Source organism: Arachis hypogaea, chromosome 20 (genome assembly GCF_003086295.3).
Source record: "Arachis hypogaea cultivar Tifrunner chromosome 20, arahy.Tifrunner.gnm2.J5K5, whole genome shotgun sequence".
In the NCBI taxonomy this organism is placed as follows: domain Eukaryota; kingdom Viridiplantae; phylum Streptophyta; class Magnoliopsida; order Fabales; family Fabaceae; genus Arachis; species Arachis hypogaea.
This window is the reverse complement of record NC_092055.1, coordinates 19,212,747-19,236,862: the sequence shown is the minus strand read 5'-3', so window position 1 is coordinate 19,236,862 and position 24,116 is coordinate 19,212,747. Positions and strand designations below refer to the sequence as shown.

The window sequence follows — 24,116 nt, the reverse complement described above, 5'->3', positions numbered from 1 at the left end:
GACTAGCCATGCTGAACTTTTGAAGCCAGTAAATACCCCCTTTCTTTAGGTGTTAATGGTTGAAGCTCCTTGATCATGCAGAAATGGTGTCTTGGCTGACCCCACAATTCTTGGCACGGCAAGATCTTTTTCCACCATGCTGACTTTGTCTCAAATCGAACCCTAATGACTGGACAATAAGTTGATTTACAGTATTTTTCCATACTTAGTATTGAAAAAATGAAATAGTAAATTATCATACGGTAACACTACCAATGGCGACTTTAAATTTAACACTAACCTCATCTAACATGTCCTCCTTGTTTGCTGTGCAATTTCGCCGATCATGTCCAAAACCGTGGCCGCGCTTGCATCGCCTAGCCATTTTGCCGTTGCCGGTTGACCGCGGTGCACCTTTTGACTTGATAATCTTTGGATCTAAAATATCTTCACCATCTACAGTATCATGCACGAAAGTTGAACTGTTACCCTTCGAAACTTCCGCTTCAATCTCTTTTAATAGCTGCGCTATCTTGGCAGCAGCGTACTTGTACGTGGCAGGCCGTTGAGCCGCTAACAAACACATAGGGAGGAAAGAAGTCCACAATGAACCATATCGCCCTCGAAATGCTCTATTACTATCCAAACCTCCGTCCGAGTCGTGGAATGATCCAGACTTAGCATTTTTGCACCACCTTTTCAGCACCAACCGCATTGGCAAGGCATCCTTCTCCAGCTCTTTCAAAACACAGATGATATGGCTGCATGGAATTTCTATGCTGTTCCAAAGCTTGCAAGAACACTCATACCTTTCAGAGTTGCTTTCATACAGTACAGAGTAAACCCGACGGGGCTTACGAAACTTTCTAAACATGAATTTCTCTGTGCTACCATAACTCTCCCTATGAAGAACTATCAACGCAGCCACCCCTTCAATCTGTTTCTTAACCTCGAAAAATATCTCTCTAGTGTAGATTTGTGACATGGCCCTCTCAATTGATTCCAACCCAGTGGTTATGACCGGTTCTGAATATAGAGATTTATAATCCGCGATAAACTCATTATTCCTGTAGTCCTTAACCACACGTTCAAGATTCTCGACCAACTCCAACAAACAATTCGAGGACTTGATAAACCTTTTAAGCGATGCATTAATACCCTCGCATCTTGACGTCGTTCTCAACCCAGCACAAAACGTATCACACAAATACGCATTTTTCCAATGTACCCTCTTCTCGTACGTTGCCCAAATCCATTTGTTCTCCTGTAACCCGAATGCAGCAACCATGTCTGCCCAATATTGATCAAACTCCTCTACCTCAAAATGACCATACACAGCAGTCTTAAAAGCAGAACAAAAATCATTATCCTTGATGTTTGAAACAGCATTCCGCGCTAAGTGCCAGGTGCAAAGTCGATGCGTGGCATTAGGGAATTCTGTCCTAATAGCCTCCTTCATTGACTCGTATCTATCTATAACCAAAACTTTGGGCTGTTTTTGATGCATGACCTCAAGGAAAGTGCCTAGCAGCCACTTATAAGATGGAATTTTCTCATCCTCCAACAACCCGAAACTAAAAATTATTGTCTGTCGGTGGTGATTAGTGCCAGAAAATATTACTAAAGGCTGGTTGTATAGATTCTTCCTATATGTCGAATCAAATGCCAACACGTCACCAAAGCACTCATAGTCATACTGCATTGCTCCGTCTGACCAAAACAGATGACCAAGGTGGTTTTCGGGACAATATGTGTACATCACAACAGCTAATGGATCCATCTCGGTTTTTCCCTTCAGATAACTTATTGCTGCTGCCGCATCGCCCTGAACAATCCGAGAGCGACGTACATTGTCGATATAGTTGTAAACATCCTTCTTTATGAAGTGCAAGTTTCGATAACCCCCGGACAAATATGAAAAGAACCCCATGATCTGATTGGTTTGGAATCCTGCTTCGTGCATACTATGAATGTGGGCTTTATCACCTTCGTTGATATTGCGGTGAGCTGCCATCACGTTAGTGAAAGCAGGCAAAGTCAAATCATGATTGTGATCTTGAACAAATATCTTCGTCCTCCACTTGCCACACTGTTTGTCTAAAAATACAATGAACTTCGCACTACAGTTGGTCCTAGTCTCTGCCTTATGCGCCCTTTTCCTATCCGCCCTCTCATAATGCTTCTTCTCCTGCAAGCCCTGTCGATTGCAATAGAAAAATTTCCTCACAACATTGCCTTCATCATCTTTAATGGAATCCCCTTTTCGAATCGCAAATCCAGTCGCCTTTGCATACTCCACATATCTTGCATAAGCCTCTTCAACCCCATGAAATTCGGCATCGGCCAATGCAGCCGCGGTTGAAAGCATCGAAGTGTCCACATCATCACTCATTTGATCGCCTGAACCACGTGGTGACTCCGATGAAGGCATTCTGCCACCATTGTCCCCTTCACCAAATACATCAACTCTCTCTACCGGCTCATTATCCTTGCCCACTCGTGACGGTGACTCTAACCCCTTAGACACCTCTTCCTCTTCCTCTTCGGACTCACTACTCCATCCATCGGTCCATTGACCCGAAAAGTCCGAGTTCCCTTCGCTGCCACTATCCATTCCAAGGCGTTATTAAGTATTTGCATTATACAATTCAAATTTAAACACACTGGCAACACCGAAGATAACATAAAATTCTAACATTTGATTCACAACATTTATCACAATTCAAGAAAAGTATAATTTTCAATTCTCTTAAGAATTCCAATTCTCTTCAAATTAAATCAGACGAAGAATAGAGTGCTACCTGGCTTTCCTAATGCTTTGAAGATATTTTAAAGCCTTTACCTAATTATACAAAAGCAACAACTTTATATATAAAAGAATAATTTCATATCAAAGAAAGAAACAAGTTTATTTTATTTACATCATCAATCCTTATGATTTTGGTAGTCCAACCCTTATAAAAAAAATGGGAGAAAGAAGATACATAAGAAAATTTATTTAAACTCAGATATTGGAGAGGAAATAGTACTAGTAGAACTAAAGCATAACTCAAGAGTAACACCTTAATTTTATGCAGAACAGAAATTGAAAATCAAAATCAAATAAAACAAGAAAAACTCAAATACATACATACATTAGATCATAGTTTATACTGGAATTTGAAGAAAAGTATTAAAATCTCTTTCAACCCTTCCAACAAAAGGAGACAAAGAAGATAAACAATTTCTTATTTTGAATCAAGAATATCAGACAAGAAAGAGTACTAGTAGAACTAAAGCAAAACTCAAAAGTAAAATATTTAATTTTGTACGAAAAAATTGAAAATCAAAATAAACTAAAATAAGAAAATCTTAAATAGATACATTCGATCATAACTTGTAGTGGCATTTATGAAGAAGTACTCAAATCTCCTTCAATCCTTCCAAATATAAAAAAAAAAAGAAAGAAAGAAGATAAACATGTGGTTTATTTTAACAGAGGATATCGGACAAAAAAAGTACTAGTAGAACTAAAGCATAACTCAAACATAAGAGGTTTATTTTGTGCAAAAAATTTTGGAAATTGAAATACAATAACATAAAGAAAATTCAAATATAACTTCCAGTGACATTTATGGAGAAGTATTCAACTCTCCTTTAACCCTTTCAACGAAAGAATGAGAAAAAGAAGATAAACATGAGAGTTTATTTAAAACCAGAACATTCGAGAGAATAAATAGGAACTAAAGCATAACTCGAAAGTAAAAGATTTATTTTGCGCAAAAATAATTCGAAATCAAAATAAAATAAAATACAGATCACTCAAATAGATAAGTAAGATCATAACTTGCAGTGAGATTTATGGAGAAGTACTCAAATTTCTTTCAATCCTTCCCACAAAAATTTCTAACACAAACACTTTTTATAACTAATGACTCTCTCTATACCATCAATGTGAATAAGCTAAATATACATAAATGGTCTGACACATACATCTCTCAGCAACTAAATCAATAATACTTTCTAAAGATAAGAAGAAAATGAGAAAAAAATTTGATTCATGAATACTAAAATATGTACACACATTATTGTTAAATTTTTTGTACAATCAAATGGCATGTTTTAGTACTTTATTGAATTCATTAATATTGGATACCAACAGAAGTAAGGTACTTTTATTGAAGTTTCAATAATAATCTAAAGACGACCATTTAATATGGTTCCAGGAGCCATACTCATTCAGCATACTAAGAACAAAAACAAAATACTCAACAATGACTGCAGACAAAAACGAAAAAAGGATGATAACATACCTGAATGTAGCGACTGCTAATGCCACCGATGATATACCCGTTGTGCCAAGCCGCTTCCGACACCTTGATGTTTAATTCCACCCACACAGTCTTCTCCAATCCGCGCCTACCAGATACGACGCAAATGACCCACCATGCTTTTTCCCCGCTTTCACCTCCAACTAGCGCCCTTCAACGCTGTCCATGATATATCCCCGCCTCCGACACCTTGATAGAATAATCCACACAAATCACCTTCTCCAACCAATTTCTAACAGGTGCCGCGACAACAACTCACAATGAATTTTACCTCTGCAGACAACCGCCGGCTACAAAGAGAGGCCAGCAACCTTCAACAACGATAGACTCACTACACCATTCATTCCCTGTTTGAATTTGGAACCCTAACTTTGGCTTTCAAATTTCTTTTATTTTTTCTAATAAATTTTTTTCTCAAAAATAAATTTCAAATTTATGATTTTACCCTTCATTAATGTTATCAACTATTATTATTTTTACTGTAATTAAAAAATTCATTTGGTCATAATAAAGTCAATCACAATCTCTAACTGCAGGTGTCATCAAAAATTGCAGTACACATCATATGGTCACTTTGGCCACCTTAACTTCTTGGCCACCATAGAAGCTCCCATATATATATATATATATATACTTTTAATACTAATATTGCATGCAACCTAAATTTATCCCGTATGCCAACAAAAAGTTGACAAATAAGTTAGAATTTGTAATAAATTCTATAAAAAATGATAAATATTACATATTCCAGAAGGAATTAATAACTGAAACTCATTCATAAAAGAACGTTGATATAACATTTTTGCAATATTTCTATTTGTTAAATGTGTTCAAAAGAAAACCAACAAACATTAAGGGGAAAATAAGCACTGCCATAGAGTTATTAAGATTTCAAAAGTTTGAAATTAAATTGTTAGAAAAAGATACATAAATAATTATATATCTAACACAAAAATTCATACAATAGTGGTTTCTCCGTTCTCTGCTGCTGCCGGAACATCGCCATTCTCATCTGCACCCTTTGCTTTGCCATTGTTCACTGGTTTTGGGAGCTCTCTTGCAGCAGAGGATGTCTCTAATAGGCGGCTGATTCCGTCATACAAGTTCTTAGCATCCATAATAATTGTTGCTCCACCGGGGTAACATCGTCCAAAACATGTTGCAGAATGAGGATAAGCAACCTATACATCAAAATAAAAATTTCAAGGAATCAAGAACATATATTTACAATAATTTATTGAAAGAGCATGAGAGCAGATTAGCAGCTCAAATTATAAACAATAATTTTGTATCGTACTCCACTTAATGGGACAAAGGTTAGTTAATTTGTTATTATTTTTATAGTATCAGTCTCATGGATGTAAATCATAAAGCACCTCAATAAATGCCCGGCAGAGTGAGAGGAAAAGTCCTGATTCGTTCGCTCTGAGCACTCGAGTTGTATTGTACAGCAACAATGAGTCAGAAACAGCTCGTAATCCCTTAATCAATTCTTGGGCAACGACATGTTTTAGACTTATTGGGGCACATGGACGCAGCTCATTCATTGCTGCAGATACACCTGCAGCCACCAAAGAGATAGCAGTGCAAATGAATCCAAGGATAAATGAGACTGACTAGGGGATGGAACACTAAGTGATGAAGCACAATAGCACATATAATAACATCATCCTATCATAAGATTAACCGCACACATTAATAAACTTGCTACAAACATCACATATCAACCATGAATATTTCTATTATGCATTGCCGTTTATATTTTTTATCTGATCCAGAAGTTTATAGACACATTCATACACACACAAAGTGATAGAGTGTACGTGGTATCAATCAACAATTGACCATATTGTAAAATAGAAATTACACCGTTCAATAACTTCTGGTAGAAATTGGTTTTGATTAATCCAACTAGATAAAGATGTCAAAATTTTTTTTAAATATTTTTTAATAATTAAAATTTAACATATATAATTAATTAAATGATATTATTTTTATTAAAATTAGACCGAACAAATCAGTGTAACCGAAAAATCAATAAATTAAATTTTAAATCGATCTAAATTATATTATTTTATAAAAAATAACTACAATATCCTTATTATAAAAAATAACTAAAATACTCGTATATATATATAATATATATATATTTTTTAAAAACTCTAAATCTTAATTTTATAACAGCAAAGAAAAAAAAAGTTAAAATTTAAAATTTTTAAAATTAATATATATAATAAGAATATTTTAATTATTTTCTATAAAAAAAATATTATATTTATTTTTTATAAAAATAATATTAATTTAAATCAATTTAAAATTTGATTCACAATTTTTTCGATCAAATTAATTTATTTAACCTAATTTTAACAAAAATAATATAATTTAAATAATTATATATATTAAATTTTAATTATTAAAAAATATCTTAAAAAAAAACATTTTAAACGTGTTTCCTGCGTGGCTCCCTTAAGAGAGACAATAGATTATCTAACTGCGCATGCTCACGAGTGTATTTCAATTCAGCATTTCCTCTAATTTAAACAATCCTACAGTCAATTAATAATATCTTCCACATTTGAATTGTATACACTCATCACGTGACATGTATTCACAATATATTTTTTTTTCGTACGTTCATATCTATATATAAATAATTTGGAAACGAAGCAATCATTATTACAACTTACAACACAAACATATAAGCATCTTCGATCATCAATTTGAGGCAAACCATTCTGAATAGTTAACAACAGTTTGCGTTAGCCTTTTCACCTTTTTGGATTGAAATACTGAAAACTTAGCAACGAACAATCCAAGTGACAATGATGGTTTCCTTAGAAGCGTTGGCAATGGCAGGCGCAAGTTATGGCGGAGAATGCGCCATGGATATCGAAGAATGGGAACGAAGAGACTTGGAGGGTTATCCACTGCCGCATTTGCTAGCCGAAGACGAAGACGTCGGAGAAGAAAGGTTCACCAAAGAAAATGATGAGAATAATGAAGATTGTGGTGTCAAATTCAGAAATAATAATAATCAAGAAAAGCTTGAGCGGAAAATGGAAATGAGGAGGCCAAAATGCACGACGATCTCAACAGAAATATTGAAGATTGCACTTGCTATAATATGCATGATCTTGTGGTGTAAGAAGAAGGAAGAGATTCAAATTCTAGCAGCTACTAGGCAGCAACATTAATTAATTTATGTTATTTATATTTAGAGTTTTGTTATTTGTATATTTATTCTTCTGTTGTAAAAAAATAAAATACTATTTTGGTCCATCTAAATTTTAATTTAATTTTTAATGTTTTAAATATTTTATTTTTATCTTCAAAAATTATAAGTAGATTTAATGTTATGATGCAAATAATTAATAGAACAAAAAATGTAGATGTTATGATATTATTAATTAAGTCATATGTTTTTTGTATATTAAAAAAATATAATCAAAATTAAACCTTTTTGTAATATTTTTTTTGATCAACTTTTTATACAAAATTTCAAATTCTAGTAATCAATTATTAACGCTCCAAAATTAAAGAAAAAAATTTTACGTTAGTAATTGTTAATGAATTTTTAAGTCACAAACTAAAATCGAACATTAGTTATTAATTTTTGGGTACGCAAATTATTTGTGTAAAATTTACTGATGGGATAATATTAAATCCGATTTCAGACTTTTTAAAATTTAAATAACATATTTAAAATTGTTACTATTAAAATAAAACGTTTAAAATGTTAAAGAATAAATTAAAACTTGTTTTGAATCAAAATAATACTTTACGTAGCCACGTAAAATCATAAAAATATCAAGTATATATCTATGTTTATCAGTTAAAAGGGTTCAGCAATTATAAGTGTTTTGCCAATTCTCTAGAATCAGTTATAACGGAATGCTATGAATTTAAGCTATTATATATATAAGGAAGGGTGTTATGTGATGGTAAATATAATCTGATATTATATAAATAGAATAATTCTAAATAATCATTACACTACTAAATTACGTTTCTCATTCTGGTCTACTATTTATATCTCTGCTTTCTCTCTACTCATCCACAAACTTCTTTGTTTATCATATATAGCCATATACGTAACCATGATAATCATCCATTTACAAATTTAACTAAATCAATAGAGTTCTTATTATTCTAAATTACATGGTATATATAATGATCTTAATGATAGAAATTCGTTAAAAAACACGCGTGGTTTTCACAAGAAATTAAGAATAGAAATACATTTTGTTTGGGTTATTATGAAATAAAATTTTTTTTGTCTAAAATAAATAAAAAATATGTTTTTTAATCATCAATCATATAATTATTTTATTTTAAATAATATAATTATATATTACAAAATTTATCAATATTAAATCATTGTAAAAAAAATTATATGATTAAAATTAAAATCTTAGAAACATTTACAAAATTATTTGTATTCAAACAATATAAAAAAATAGAAAAATATAATGAAAGAAATTAACTTAGTGCATTTAAATATATTAAAAATTTTAAATTTATAAAAAAATAAAAAATATATTGAAAAAAATCATTTAGTGCATACATTCAATTTTAGAGTCTAAATGCGTATGTTTATTTGAGGAGAAAATGAGAGAAAGAAAAAAAAATTAAAAAAAATAGTTATTTTTTTTGTTTGTTGGTTGAATGAAAAAGTATAAATAATATAAAAATAGATAAAATTCATTAATTTTTTTTCTTTTAATATTGAATGAAAAATAAGATGAAAATGTACCTACTATTAATATTCTAATATATTCTTTTATTTTTTAATATATTTTAAAATATATAAGAATAAATTTATTTTTTTATATCTAAAAAAAATAAAAATTTATTCAACTTCTTTTCTTTTTCTTTCTTCATTTTCTTCCTGCAACGATAAAATAGCAAATAACATGTGGACGGATACTATTATAACACATTATATAATCATTTATATATGCGAAAATATTATTTATGGACCAACATATTATACCGTTACGTATAACCAAATTACAAATAACACATCATCGAGCATCACTAGTAGACTGTTAACAATAAATCAATCAAAAATTTATATAATGTATTTTTATCAATCTTAAAAACATAATTAGTCCAATTTAAATATTAAAAATAATTTTGGTGTACGACGATAGTATAAGAAAACGTAATAATGGAATCTTTTTTAATTTACTAATAGCCATGTGAAATTTGTAACGAAATGGGTGAATTTGATTGGATGTTGTAGTATCAAGTCGAAATGAGAACGTCGATATAGTTGAAAGAATAATGAAACTGGAAAAGGTGTACATTCATTTGTATCTTTTAGTTTTGCCAAGAATGAATGACGACTGCAAGTAGATTACGTAGACAATGATACAATAATGTGATTGTTTCTTAATAAAACTCGTATTCTCTCTCTTATTTTGACTTATATGAATTGAACTACATATTATTTCTTTGAATTGAATTTTCAAATTCAAAGTCCGTTGGTTGAAAACAAAAGTTAAGTGCGATGTGTACATGTAGTAAACCACCAAATTAGTTCATAATGAAGTATTTAAAAAAACTTTGAATTTCTTATGTATTTGTAGGAAATCACTTTCTATCATGCATATAAATATCTAAACATTTCATTTTTAGGTTGTTAATGTGATAGTAGTGCATGTTTCCTCGATGTTTAGATATATATACTACATAATTATCTTAAAAATTACATTCTATTTATTATAGTTAACTTCATATATATGTTGTGTCTATATATTAATAATTATTAATTCATCGTTATCATATCCATTTTGACTAATTTTCTTTCTATTTTTTAAGATTGTCAAAATAGACTAAATTTATTCAATCAATCTATTTACCTGTTTAAACTAATAGATTTTTATTTATAAAATAGGTCTATTTAAATTTTTGGTTAACCAGGTTGAAATCGATTTACTTAAAAAAAAGTAGAAAATTAAATTGCTTAAATCACTTTTTTTTAATATTTTTTTTATTCGACCCATTTTTTAATTTGTCCAAATTTTTTTCGATTTTTTTTTTAATTTTTAAATAAAATATTAAAAAATAATGGATCAAATCGTTTAACTCATAAGACTCGTCATAAACAATTCGAACTTGAAAATTAAAATACATAAACAAACAAAAGATAAACAGGCCAATCCATATAGACTTAGTCGAGTCTGAACTGTTTGACAATCCTACCATTTTTATTATCTTCATTTTTTCTCCCATAATCCCTACGAGCCTTATTTTTTCTTCTATCACTTCGTCAGACTAACTCCCTAGTTTCAACATCTCTCTCTCAAAGACTCAAACTACAGCCGCCATATATGGATCCCAAAGCACCTAAAACTACCTCCATCTGTGATCACATTTATCAAATTCTAGTTGAATCGATAAATTCGACCAAATAACTAATTAATCGGAGGTTTAGTCAACTTGATTAGAAATTAGGATCGTTTCTATATTTGAACTGGTTAACAACGATTAAATCGACCAATTTAATCCAAACGGCGTGAAGGTTCACAATGGCTTAAAGAAGGGGTTTGAATCTAACGTCATTTTTTATCTTTTAAGAAATTTGAACATCAACACAGATTGAAATTTTGTTATTAATGATTTACTGTTATGTTTGAGTTAGTGATTATGCAAGAGATAAAATTATTTTATCTCATAACGAATAAAATAAAACAGAACAAAAACAAATAAACTTACACTACCATGTATCTTAATTCAACCATTTTATACATTGTGACTTGTATTTATCAATCTTCATCATAATTCTGATAGAATTTTCACTATCTTCCAACTATTGATACTCGCCAAACTGCATTTTATTGGATCATGCTTCAGAGTTTGTTAGATCCTGAATTTTCAGAATCTTCTTCTCTCAGCTGAGTTCTCTTCTTGCCCATATTACCCTTTCGTAATGTGTCATAGGATCAAAGAATATTAATATAAATTTAATTAAGTGTTGCACCGTTGTATAAATTTTTATCGAAGTAATTTTTACAAAATGCAACACTAGATAAAAAGTATAAGACCTCAAACTTTTGAAAATTTAATCATCAGTTACTTAGGGATTAATTTCATTAGTTCAAGGAATTAATTGTTCAATAAAGATAATTAACAAAATTTGATTTAAAAATATATTAAGTCTAATATTATTGAAATTATTGATATGGCTAAATTGTAATTTCCAAATCAATCTCGCTAGTGAATTGAGAGGGGTTTGGCCAACAATAAACTAACAAATATTTTTGAATTATATTCTATATTAATTAATAACATTAATTGTCACTAATTAGTGGTTATTTAAAATTTTTTTTAATTAAAAGATATAAATTAATGATTATTAATAGCCTCTTTTTACTCTAATTCACCTTTTACCATTTATTACGCAAACACGAATTCCTCCTTCCACAAAAAATTTTGAAACTCCAAAAAATAGCTAACACCAAAATATAAGATAAAGAATCATCCAAATCCTAAGAAAAAAACATAAAAAACATAGGAAAAAAATATCCAAAACTAATAAAAAGAATAATCCAAATTCTAAGAAAATACATACAAAACATAGGAAAAAGAATCATCCAAAACTAATAAAAGAATCATCTGAAATGTAGAAAAAAGAAATATAAAAAATTAGTTAAAAAAATCATTTAAAACCAAATAAGAGGAGGAGATCGAAGAGTCGCAGGATGGCCGGCGGCGACGACGACGTCTTGAACGGCGTTGTGTGGACAGTGAGGGACTCACGGTGGCGGGTTGCGATGAGTGGAGGAGTCGCCATGGATCGGAGTAGTTGATCACGTGTCGCGAATTGGGACTTGGTGATGGCTACGTCGCGACGGATGGAGAGTTCCGGGGTGCGAGTGGCAAGCGATGGGAAGTCGCGAGCGACGAGGGTGCATCAGGACAGCGATGGGGAGTCACAATGAGATGGGAGGAGGGTGAAGTAAAAGCGCGATGGTGGCTGTCTTTCCTGTGTATGTAAACGGCAAATGAGGTGGCAGAGAAGGATGCAAGGACGACTGGCGATGGCGCGTGAGGACGGTGCAGCGGCGACGTTAACAGTGCGAGGATGAAACCGCAGCAGCGTGGGACATTAGGAAGAGGAATTAGGATTTATGGTTTTGTGTGGTGAATGGTGAGTGGAAGTAAAAACAAATTAAAGTAAGTTTTAATTTAAAAATGTCATTAATGTCAATTAATCAAATTTTAAATTTAAAAAAATAATTTAAAATTAATCATTAAAAATTGAGTTGTTCAATTTTTAACATGTGAATACTTGGCTCCCTATACTTTTCCATTGTAAATTATGTATTGTCTATTGTATAATTAGATTTTATGCGTTGATTTTAACATATATAGAATTAAGTTTAAAATACTAGAGAAAAATTGAATTTTATCATTATTAGCAACATATATTTCTTTTCCAAACATACTTTTTTTTTTCTCATGGGATCGCATTAGTTGTCCAAAAGTAATTTTTGGCCAAAGTTATCGATAGATAAAATTAGTCGCTAGCGTCTAAATTAAATAGAAGAATTTCTATAATTCGGATTAGCTACTGATATTCTAAAAAATTTGTTACAAAATTCTATCACAAATTAGCGATATATAGAAAATTTCCTTTGAAACTGTTGATGTCGTCATCTTTAGCAATAATATCTGTTGCTAACATCAATATCCATTGCTAGGTCATGAAAATCCGTCGAAAAAGTCCGTTGTAAAATGTAAATGTGAAAGATTATAGTATTGTCAATGTATATATAGAGATAAATTATAAATATAGAAAGCAATAAACTAGTAATGCATATATAATATAAGAACAATTGAACAAGTGTATTGGATTTGTGAGTGTGTTAGAAAAGCTTCCTTGTATTTAATTAGAGCGAAATTATATGTCTTTTTTTTACAATTATATTAAGTGTACATTAAAATTAGTTATTAGTATAAAATATATATTAAAAATAAATTAAATTAGTTATTAGTATATATATATATATATATATATATATATATATATATATATATATACCAATACATGATTAATTTTAATAGTCGATTTGAATACATAGTTAACATTTTTTATTTTCTTGCAATAAGTATATATGCATTGCTTTATTGCAAAATTGTTGAAGAGATACCTACATATATAGCTCTAAAATATATATATTCTTGGGCTTTTTTATATAAATAAATAATAAAAATATATTATTTATCAAAAATATGCATAGACAGAAATTGTTCCAAAAATACGTAAGCCCAACTCAGAGAGGGCGACCGCAAAATAGAAATTTACTCCAAACCGTGTCTGGCGGTCACAAAATAGGCCTGACACCTGCAGCTCCCATATCATTTTCGGCGTCCACGAAATGGGGGGCACCTAGTTGTCGGTTCCTGCGAAATGGCCATAGCAGGAATACAATGTTACGTTTTTGTTGTGCGTGGTAAGCATTTCTCTACTTCCTCGGTTGTTATTAGGAAAAGCAAGTTTGACTGAATCCCAGACATTTATATGCCAGACATCATCCAGCACAATGAGGTACCTACTTTGCTGAAGTAGATTCTTGATCACCTCTTTCAACTTGTCACTTCTCATTTGTCCAACTTCTTCAGGAGCTAGTTTGCGAATGACATTATGGAGCTGGTGAACAAGGTCTTTGAGGAGTTCTTCTATTTGGAAAGGATGAGAGACACTAACCCAAGCATGAATCTTGAAACGCTTATGCACTTTGCGATCATCATAGACTTGCTTTGCCAATGTAGTTTTCCCCAAGCCTCCCATCCCATGAATGGGAATTACAAAACGACCTTGTTCATTACTAAAAAGCAAATCACACAGCTGCTTCTTGGGTTTGTCAATTCCTACTAAATCAGCTTCCTCTAGCAGAAGTAATAGTTGATGATAATATCTATGAATTCCTGTATGGTTATATATAGTTTGTCTTCAACTTTAATTGTCAAAGTTATAATATTCTCAGGGTCAGGGATGTACTATTCATATTCAACAAGGTTGAAATAGTCAAGTTACCATTGATTTTTTTTCCTCCACGAAGGATCGTGTTTGGTGCTGAAGGCAATGCTTGTGGCTCATAAACACCAACTTGAAACCATATCTTTCCACTACCAAAACACACTACATAGAATTTTCGACTAACCGAAGTTTTACAATGAACGCAAATAAACCTTCAAAATAAATATTACACATGTAAACAACATAGAAGCACATGACACCACTCTAATTTAATTGCAAAACATATACTTCAATGTTCAAATTATTATTTAGATAATTATCTTGATGGTTATCAGTGGTTAAGAGAAGGGGGTTGAATCTTAGTCCCTTTTTTGCTGAGTGATTCTTGCTGCCTTTTAAAATGTTTTAGGAGATATTTCTGCTTTTTGTTTCGTCGCTAGTTAAGAGACTTTTTCTTTTTGTCTCGTAACCAGTGAGGAGATATTTTTCAATTTTGTCTCCTACAAACAGAATCAGAAATTGAGTAGAATAGAAAGAGAGAATCACACCCAGAAGTATCCTAGTTCAGCTGCTAAGTGCAGTGCAGCCTATATCCAGTCTCCATCACAACAATGATGGAATTTCACTATAATCAAGCAGATTACATACACCAATTCTCCTTAGGAACTACCATTCCTATCTGGGACAAGTCCAGAATCTATCCCCAATCCTAAACTTGACTTGGTCACCTACCAAGCTTTCAACTGCTAAGTGCTAACCCAACTTGCAAGGGGATTCTCACAGAATCATGAAACACAACACAGATGTACAAAGGACCTCTAGGACGTCTATGACTTTTTCTTTTAATTTTGTATACTCTGCCTTTTTTCGCTCTATGGCTTTTTCATACAAACCTTACTGTTTGCCTTTTTCCATAAGACTCAAGACAGACAAAACTAAACAGAAAAATACAACATGAAAAACTTTGAAGGAGAAGAACTTCTGTTAGCTTGGGTAGCTATGAGAACTCTATGCTTTCACTCTTTTCTCCTTGCTTCAAGCCTTGGCTGTCCACCCTTATTATAGAAGGAGAAGCCTCCAAGGTTGAAACGGTTGAACTGAGCCAACTTCTTCTTCTTCAAACATCAAACCGGTTCAGACAAAGAGAGAAGAGAGAGAACTGAATGTAAAATCCAACATGCAATTACCTCTTCCTCATCCCTTCTCACCAAACTTCATCAATCTAGGCCTTCCATCTTGACTTGCACTCCAAGAAGGATTCCTGACCATTGATGAGTCCTTGATGCTTGACAGCTCCATTTGCTCTATCTTCTGCCTCTTCCTCCACGTAGCTACAGTAGCTATCTTCTGTGATGGTTGATCAAAAGTAGAGACGAGTCATACTCCAGGGATCTTCTTCTCTGAGAGCTTGAGACTTCTTCACCACATCTTACCATTAGTGGCAAAGATCTCAGCCACACCCTACTGTGGATCTTCTTTCTGCTAAGGACATCATCACCTTATCCCTTTTCTTGCTTCTAACTTCACTGCTACAGTGCCTCATCTCTGATAACTTACTTCTTTTTCTTTCCTGTGACATGACTGAAAGCAAAGAAAGAGAAGAGAGAGAATGCAGAAAAAGCTTTCAATGGAACTAAGAAAGAGAATTAGAATGAATTAAGTTTCCAAAACCCATGTCTAGTAACGTGTAAAACATTAAAGACCATCAAATCAATTTCCACTTTCCCTTTTCTGTTTCCAATGCAATTAATGCAAGTTAATTGAATTTGAAATCCATTCAACGATGAAAGTGGGTAATCGAGGAAAGCATGCAATATTGCTTTCTTCCTTTTTCAATTTTTCGGACCAAGCCTTGATGGTCTTGTAGCAAAGATTAATTTGGGCTTGTTCGACAAAATCTGGCCCAACTTTCATAATAATAATTCAGTCACATATTTTAAGACATTTTTGCACAAGGCTGATTATTTTTGCCAACCATTATGGGGTTCAAGTTTTCTTTATGCCCAATGACAAAATATGCAAGCAACAAAATTATTAATTAACAAATATGAGTTAAAATTCAAGTTAATAATTTTGTGACTAATTATTTTAATAATGTTTGATCATCATCAAATTAATTTGGAGTTTTCCAAACTCATCATATTTAATGAATTAACTTTGTGGTAATATGAAATTCATCCCCTCCCCTGCTATGGCCATTTCGGCCATTTCGCAGGCAGCGGCAACTAGGTGCCCCCCTCCCCCATTTCGTGGACGCCGAAAATGATATGGGAGCTGCAGGTGTTAGGCCCATTTTGTGGCCACCAGACACGGTTTGGAGTGGATCTCCACTTCGCGGTCGCCCTCCCTAAGTTGGGCCTGTGTGTTTCTGAAACGATTTCTATCTGTGCGTATTTTGGTAAATAATGTATTTTTATTATTTATTTATATAAAAAAGCCTATATTCTTGTACTATTATGCCATACGTCCAACCTTAGGCCAAAACGTAATATTCGTCAATTTTCATCCTTTCATTCATTCCCTTTGGACCACGGTATGCAGGCGAAACTAATCAACGCACATTGCTATTTCCAAATTGGTCACATTTCAAATTAGGATCCAAAATCCAAATATTCATACACTCTCAAATAAGTATTGAACTACCATTGATTAATTATGGTCACGGGCTTGTTATGTTACTTGCCGGCACACTCATCAAGAAGCTTTAGCGTGAGAGATATGTGTGATATATTATGTACTAGTCCATGCATCATCGTTATGTGACGTAGTTGCTTTACAAAAAGCATACCAAATAAAAACACAAGACATTCATATGACTACCTATAACTAATTAACGAGCGGCAACTAGCAAACATTAAGTTACTAACTCTAGTAATATACTGACTCGCTAAATAAGTCCCTTCGTTATTGTATCAAGAGTGAGTCCAAAAGAAGGTAAAGTACAAGACGGGAAGGGATTATTATCACACCTAACATAGATATATTTTTTTTTAAAGTTAGAAGTGATACTTAAACCTGCAACTTCTAAATGAATATAAAAAGACTATGTCATTTGAGTTATAGTTTATTGGCTTAACGTAGACATTGTTACACTTTTCACAACAGTGAAATCTTATAATCAGAAATTATATCATTGTTTCATTGGATTATTCATTTAAGAAAGAAAGAGTATATTAGGAAGAGCATACAAAAATTTAAGAAGGGAATGACAATAGCAATTTTGGGTGGGGCAATACGGCAATACCATCTCCATAAAAGACGATATAAGCAAAGATATTCATGAATCTTGAATAAGATTAGCTAGTCTGATCTCTGATAATATGATTAAAAAATGAAAAAAGTTCAGAGGTCGTTAATTTTAATTTATATTGACTAACATTTTTAATTAATAATTTAATATTTTTAGTTTAATATTATATTTTTAGTCAATACTTTTAAATATTAACTAAATTATTGGTAAAATTAATAAATTATACTAGTCATATGTATCATTACCCATTAAAATATATCGATGGCAGCTTTTTTTTTTTAAAACACCTAAGTAAAAAAAGATAGAAATACTTTTAAGTTTTAATCAATGTGTATAAAAAATACGCACGACTAATTCTATATTTTTGAATACTATAAATGAAAAAATAAGTATTTTTTTTAACATATTAAATATATTTTAAGAACCCTCATTAAAACTCTTTTCCAACTTAAAAAAAATACAAAAACATCAAAAGAGTAAAGGGAAAGAGATCGGTGATCACATGTGTTATTAGATATATTGAAACCTTAACCTCACATATGCCCATGCAATATCCGTGACTATGGTTTATTTTAGTTGCCTAAAGCACTTAACGTAGTAAATTAAAGCAATAAAACCCTTTGCTTGTGTTAGTATATAAAATTATAAATGCTCCTTTAGTTTCTACCCCAATTACAAGACTTACAACAATTAGCTCTCTTTTTATGTTATATTATTACTATCTCATCATCAATCCTCTTCATTTTAAATAACCATGTCTATAGAAGCTATGGCTATGGCAGGCATCGATTACAAAGAATGTGACACCAATTTAGAGGAATGGGACGATGACCCTAGCCGAGAACACTCTCCTCTTCCTCCTCCATTGCACCTTCAAGCTGAGCGCAATGTGTCTGTCACTGTGGATGTTGAGTGGATGAAAGCGAAGCTCAAAGAATGGGCGAAAGCCGTAGCTTCAAACAAAGAACAAGTTCTGTTATCTTTTCATGTCACAAAGAATGGGATGTTACCCAATGCATGTGCATTGAGTTAGTAGTTCCCAAGTTTGGGGAAACAATGTTTAAATGCTTCCTACTCCTGTAATATATATCTATGCTATCTCTTCGATTTTATATTCTTATATATGCTTTTATTTAGGAATTTGAAGGAGGAAATTCTTTGAAAGGGAGATTATCTGGTGAGGACACTAAAAATAAGTATGTGATGCTGACGCTATGTGCCCTACAAAAAAAAAGTAATATTTGTAAAAAAAAATTGTTATAAAAAATCAAAATTTTAAAACAAAAGGAATTTGTAACAAAAAAAAAGGTTGTTAAAGTATATTCTGTTACAAAAAATTTTTGTAACAAAAAATGAAACTGTTACAATTTAAAGTAATATTTTGTAACAAATTTTTCTGATAAAAAAAACCGAAAGTCATTACAAAAGTGATAACAAATTTTGATCTCCAAAATATTTTTGGTGACAATATATTTTTTCCTATCATAAAATTTTGTTACAAAATATAATTTGATTTTGTAACATTTTTTTTCTTTAGTTATAAAAGCAAAATATTTATCTTGTAACAATTTTTTTTTAATATAAATTGCATGCATAATTTACCAAATTATTTTTTTAATTAAGTGATATATTTACCTCTTTACTGAGCAAGTCAACATTTATATAATATGTAAAAACATATATAATTCAAACATGCTTTATTTAACTAAAATTGTTTTAAAACAAAATAACATTAGTAAGGACATTGATTAGTCCTACAAGTTATATTTCTTGCACAAGTTCAACCAAAAGTTAAAAATCTAACATAGATTAGTATCTTTATGAATCAAATATTCTCGAGCCCTTAAGGTAGCATGTTGTCACCATTTTAGCACTCCTGTAAATAAGAAAAACCGAAACAAAAAATTAGAAACAAGATATAACACCAACTATAATTTTACCATTAATTTTTATCCAAAATGTTTAGAAAAATTTTAACAGAACCTCCCCTAAAACTTAGATATTTCCACCGTCTATGGTTTCATAAAAAACAACCAATTCACTACTTATTTCTCAGCCAATACACAACCAAATTTATTAAACCAAATAGTAGGACATTTGTCATTTTTCAACCATGACACAAGCTAAGTAAAATGTAATAAATAGATCCAAAAAACAGCAGTAGCGTGCAATATTCAAAATTCCGTATAAAATCCAAATTAAACCCAATGGCCTTCAAAATTAATACGGTTCAACTTGATCCAGATTTCTTTTCCAATTGGTTCTAGGTCAATACCATTTTTTATGAAGGAGTTACGTAGTTTGAAAGTTAGGTAATTTTCTGTAGAATTCTGTTTTAAAAACCATTGAACATAACATCTTCCAAGTTTCATAACTCACTTATTAAAACATAGAAATCCCTGAAATTTGAATCATATATGCTAAATATACTCAACTTTTAAAAATCCATATCTTTAAAACCACAACTCTAACAAATCTGAATTTTTATGAAATTAAAGTAATAAGACTAGAGTTTTATTTAAAATTAGATTTATTTCAAAATTTAAACTAAAGAATTTTCAATAGAGGAAAAAAGTTGCTGTTGTGTTACGTGTTCTGCAGAAAAATTAGATTTGATAACCACAATTCATAAATTTAACATAAATCATAAACTTAACGAAAAGGTCTCAAATTCACCAGTCCAGCACCTTATATTCTCAAGCTTAATCTAGACTTGGTCTCACACAATTTCGATCATCACAGAATTAGTTATAACCTTTGAAAGTTACTAATTTAATTTAAAGATAATGCAGAAAACCCGATTTTTATAGTTTAACTTTGAAAAATTATAACTAATTCTTCAGTTAATACGGAATCTTCAAAATTGAATTTTAACAATTATACTTATTATAGTTTACTTAACTTTTAATCTCTTATCATTTCAATCACTATTGAGTTACTTATTCACTTTCAAAGTTGCCGTTTAATTTCAAAACTTAGATTTCCAACAATCAGTTCAACATTCTAAGATTCAGCCTTCCAAATATTCTCTAAAACCCAATTCCAATCAATCACTAACTAAGTCTGTTACAATAATCAAATAACTAGTTCAACAACAACAATTTTAATTTAATCTATCAAAATACAGAATTCACAACAATCATCAAACAATTCATAATCCACGCATAATCAATTTCATAAAATCAACGAATTCAATCAGAGTTCCAATCAAAATCTCAATCATTCTAATCACAATCTCAATCACAAATCAACATTCATATAATCAATCAATTACTCACAACCATTAAACCTATTTGCAGTTATTCAATAAACCTTGTGGGCATTCTTAAATTAAAACCATTTAAATTAAACCCCTACCTCGATGCCGCAATCGCATAATTTGAACAAGACAACGCCCATTTCATTTCTAATTTCAGCAGTGACAATCCTACTGAAACTAAGGACAGTGGCAGACGCATCAACTGGAACAGCAACAGCATCAATTTTAACGCAATTCAGAACGGCGGCAGCGGCACCAACTCTGATTATTCCCGCAGCAGTGACAAATTCAACAATTTAAGCAGAACTCAGCGATACTAAAACAGAGGTGCTTACTAACAGAATCAAAATAAGAAAGCAGAGATGAACAAAATGCAGCAGAATTAAGGGTAGAGAACATTATAGGTTTTCGAATTACGGAATTGGAATCAAAATAGAGAGTGCACTGTTAATGATAGTTTCAATGGCGGAAAACCCCAAAACAGAAACTGCAGTAGCCAACTCTCACAGAACAGGAATGAAATTGGAAGAATATGGTGGTATTAGCGGCTCAGGAAAAGACAGAACGACGACAGCGATCGTGGCTCCAGTGAAGATGACGTCGGCTTTTCCTCCTAATTGCAGTCCTTGGCTCGCGTCTCCCTCATCTCCATCTCGAGCTTCTCTCAGTGACACAGAACTGACGGCGGCTCGGACGGCAGCGGTGACCTCAAAGCACGACGGCGACGCGACGGTGGCTCCTTCCTCTCCTCCGTGGGTCGTGTCTCCTTCCTCTGTCTTTCTTTCTCGCGCACCGTTGTCCTCGCTACGGTGGAACTCAACAGAGACGGGGCGACCTCAACTGCGGCGGCTTGGCCGTGACGGAGGCGGCCCCCTTCCTCCTTTGTGCTATATGGTTCTCCCACACACTCTCCTTTCTCGATCTCTCTTCTCCTTTTTTTTTATGCTTTCACAAATTAATTTTTAGTTAATATTAAAAACTTGATTATGAATAAAAATTATATATTAATTTTTTAAAAAAATATAAAATCATATTTACAATTTTTAAAAATTATTGAATACAAACAATATGTAAAAAATTTTAATTTTTGAAACAAAATAAAATTATTCTGAAAAATTATATAAACAATTTTTTTTACCCTCAAAGTGTTTAACATTTTGAAAAAAAATTATTATAAAATATACTTATATTTTATAACAAACAAATAATTTGTTACAAATAATGTTGAATTTTGTGACAAATTAATTTTTTGTTACAAAATAATTGAAGTTTTGAAACAAAAAAATATTTTGTTACAAAATTTTATAATATTTTGTAACAAAACAACAGTTCGTTACAAAAACTAACATAATTTGTAACAAAAAAAAGTTAGGTTGTTACAAAATATTAGCATGTTTTGTAACAACTTATAATGTTATTACAAAACATTATTCTTCTATAACAATCAGCAATTATTATTACAAAAAATTATTTTTTTGTAATAATTTTAAATTTGATACAAAATTTTTGTTACAAATATTCTATTTTCTTATAGTGGTATCAAGTTCAGACTATAATGCATGTAAGTTTCATTGATTGTGGAATAACTTTGAGCTTTCCTTTTCCATTCTTGGCAAGTAAAATTAATGATATTAATTCGTGATTAAGTGCTCATATATGGAGCATATTTGAGCCAGTTAAAGAAATTTAGGTAATAGAAGTCTAGTAGAAAGGATACTTTTTTTAGAGTGTAAATTTTAGTAGCAGTCATTATTTATAATAAAAAAGAGGAGAGATAATCAAAAAATAAAATTTATTTCAGCTAAATAATATAATTTTTTTATTGAAAAAAATATAATATGCACAAAAATATAAATGATGAATAAAAGAGAGAAAAAATAAAGATCAGAATTTTAAGTTTGAAAAATAATTGAAAAAAGTAAATAATAAACTTAACTATCTCTTTTAACGTGTAATTTGTTTTTAATATCAGGCACATATAAATTGATGCCGTTTATGTTAAGTAAAAAGAGAATATTTTGCTTTTTTAACTTATTATGAATATATTTGAGAAAATATGTAAAATTTGTATTTTTTCTTATATAAACATGTTATAATATTATATTTATATTGTCTATCATATACAAGTGTTGAAGTGAGAATTGTTCACACCTTATAGTCAATAAACAATATTCAATATGACCATAAAAAAAATTTTAATATTAATATTCATATACTTTGTGCATAAATTTATGGCATAAATAATTTTTATGGCTATATAATTTGATTCTATATTTACACCGGATAGATAAATTTAAATTCAAAAAGTTAAAAATTTAGCTTCTTAATTAATGAATATTTTGAATCTAAAAAATTTGTTTTGATTAGAAATTAAAGCTAGCAATACTAATTGTGTTATAACCATAATTAATTTATTTACTATATTAAATTAAATTTTAGTAAAGTTAATTTTCTAATAATTATAAATAGTGGATAACAATACTAACATACTCCGAAGTACTCTATTGTTTTTTTAATTTTAAGTTTTGTATTTGTTCATATGATAAATCTACTTTGTTTGAGTCTTCTCCCAACTTAATCTTGTTTTTTTTACTAAAATAAAATCGACACCACGATTTCATCAAGAAGCTGTAAAATTATTTCATTCAAAATTAGCCAATCAAGATGACAACACCTGTTCTGTTGCCGCTGGATTCCGAATCCAAATGTAAGACATTAAGCACATGAAAGTGTAGTTCAAAGTGTAACACAGCAAAAATCCATAAAAAAAAGTATTCCAAACCAAGAGTCATTGTCATACAAATCCAGCAACATAACAAGCATAAGAGGCTACGGAATTTTCTCTAATTTATACAGAATATATATATATAGTAATGTTATGACCATATACTAGCATTCGTGAAGTGGTCCCAATAACACTTTACAGGTCGAGGAAGATCAAGATGTTTTTTACTAAAACAAAAGATGCACACTTTATCTTGAATGCCTCAAATAACGGAATATATCGAAGTATTTTAGGGTACCTATTATTATTATTCATTATTTATAGCTATTAAAAAATTAATTTTATTAAAATTTAACTGAATATACTAAATAAATTAACTATAATTATGATGCAATATTGCTAATTTAATTTTGACCTCTAACCAAAACAATTTTTTTTATCATTCTAAGTAAAGTTATAAAAATAAATACCATCTAAAAATTTATTCAACCATATAAATTGATTAAATGAATTAATTTTATAATTTATTTATTTTAATTGTTTTGATTTAATGATTGAAAAGACTAAATTTAAAAATATTTTTACAAACATGATATGCTAGCTTT

At 30.8% G+C, this 24,116-nt stretch overlaps 3 protein-coding genes across 3 annotated transcripts; all 3 read right to left on the bottom strand.

Annotated features, from left to right (window-relative positions):
* Nucleotides 1-235: 235 nt before the first annotated feature.
* LOC112785552 (protein FAR1-RELATED SEQUENCE 5-like) lies at nucleotides 236-2,593 on the bottom strand. The gene has a single exon (XM_025829014.1). It carries the CDS (start codon nucleotides 2,591-2,593, stop codon nucleotides 236-238), a length of 2,358 nt encoding a protein of 785 aa, XP_025684799.1.
* Nucleotides 2,594-5,043: 2,450 nt separating this feature from the next.
* Nucleotides 5,044-5,854, bottom strand: LOC112783639 (conserved oligomeric Golgi complex subunit 8-like). The gene is made up of 2 exons (XM_025826673.3): nucleotides 5,666-5,854; nucleotides 5,044-5,470 (listed from the first exon to the last, which is right to left on the bottom strand). The coding sequence occupies exons 1-2, from the start codon at nucleotides 5,834-5,836 to the stop codon at nucleotides 5,246-5,248; spliced, it is 396 nt and encodes a 131-aa protein (XP_025682458.1). The 5' UTR covers nucleotides 5,837-5,854; the 3' UTR covers nucleotides 5,044-5,245.
* Nucleotides 5,855-13,686: 7,832 nt separating this feature from the next.
* LOC140182991 (disease resistance protein RPP13-like) lies at nucleotides 13,687-14,088 on the bottom strand. Its single transcript, XM_072230977.1, has one exon. It carries the CDS (start codon nucleotides 14,086-14,088, stop codon nucleotides 13,687-13,689), a length of 402 nt encoding a protein of 133 aa, XP_072087078.1.
* Between the last annotated feature and the right edge of the window lie 10,028 nt (nucleotides 14,089-24,116).

What these genes read in the sequence shown, in the direction of transcription:
- LOC140182991 (XM_072230977.1), bottom strand. Translation starts at nt 14,088, where the DNA reads ATGGGAGGCTTGGGGAAAACTACATTGGCAAAGCAAGTCTATGATGAT.
- LOC112785552 (XM_025829014.1), bottom strand. Translation starts at nt 2,593, where the DNA reads ATGGATAGTGGCAGCGAAGGGAACTCGGACTTTTCGGGTCAATGGACC.
- LOC112783639 (XM_025826673.3), bottom strand. Translation starts at nt 5,836, where the DNA reads ATGAATGAGCTGCGTCCATGTGCCCCAATAAGTCTAAAACATGTCGTT. An exon ending in TCTGCCGGGCATTTATTGAG is followed by an intron (nt 5,471 to 5,665) that starts GTGCTTTATGAT and finishes TTTGATGTATAG; the next exon opens with GTTGCTTATCCTCATTCTGC.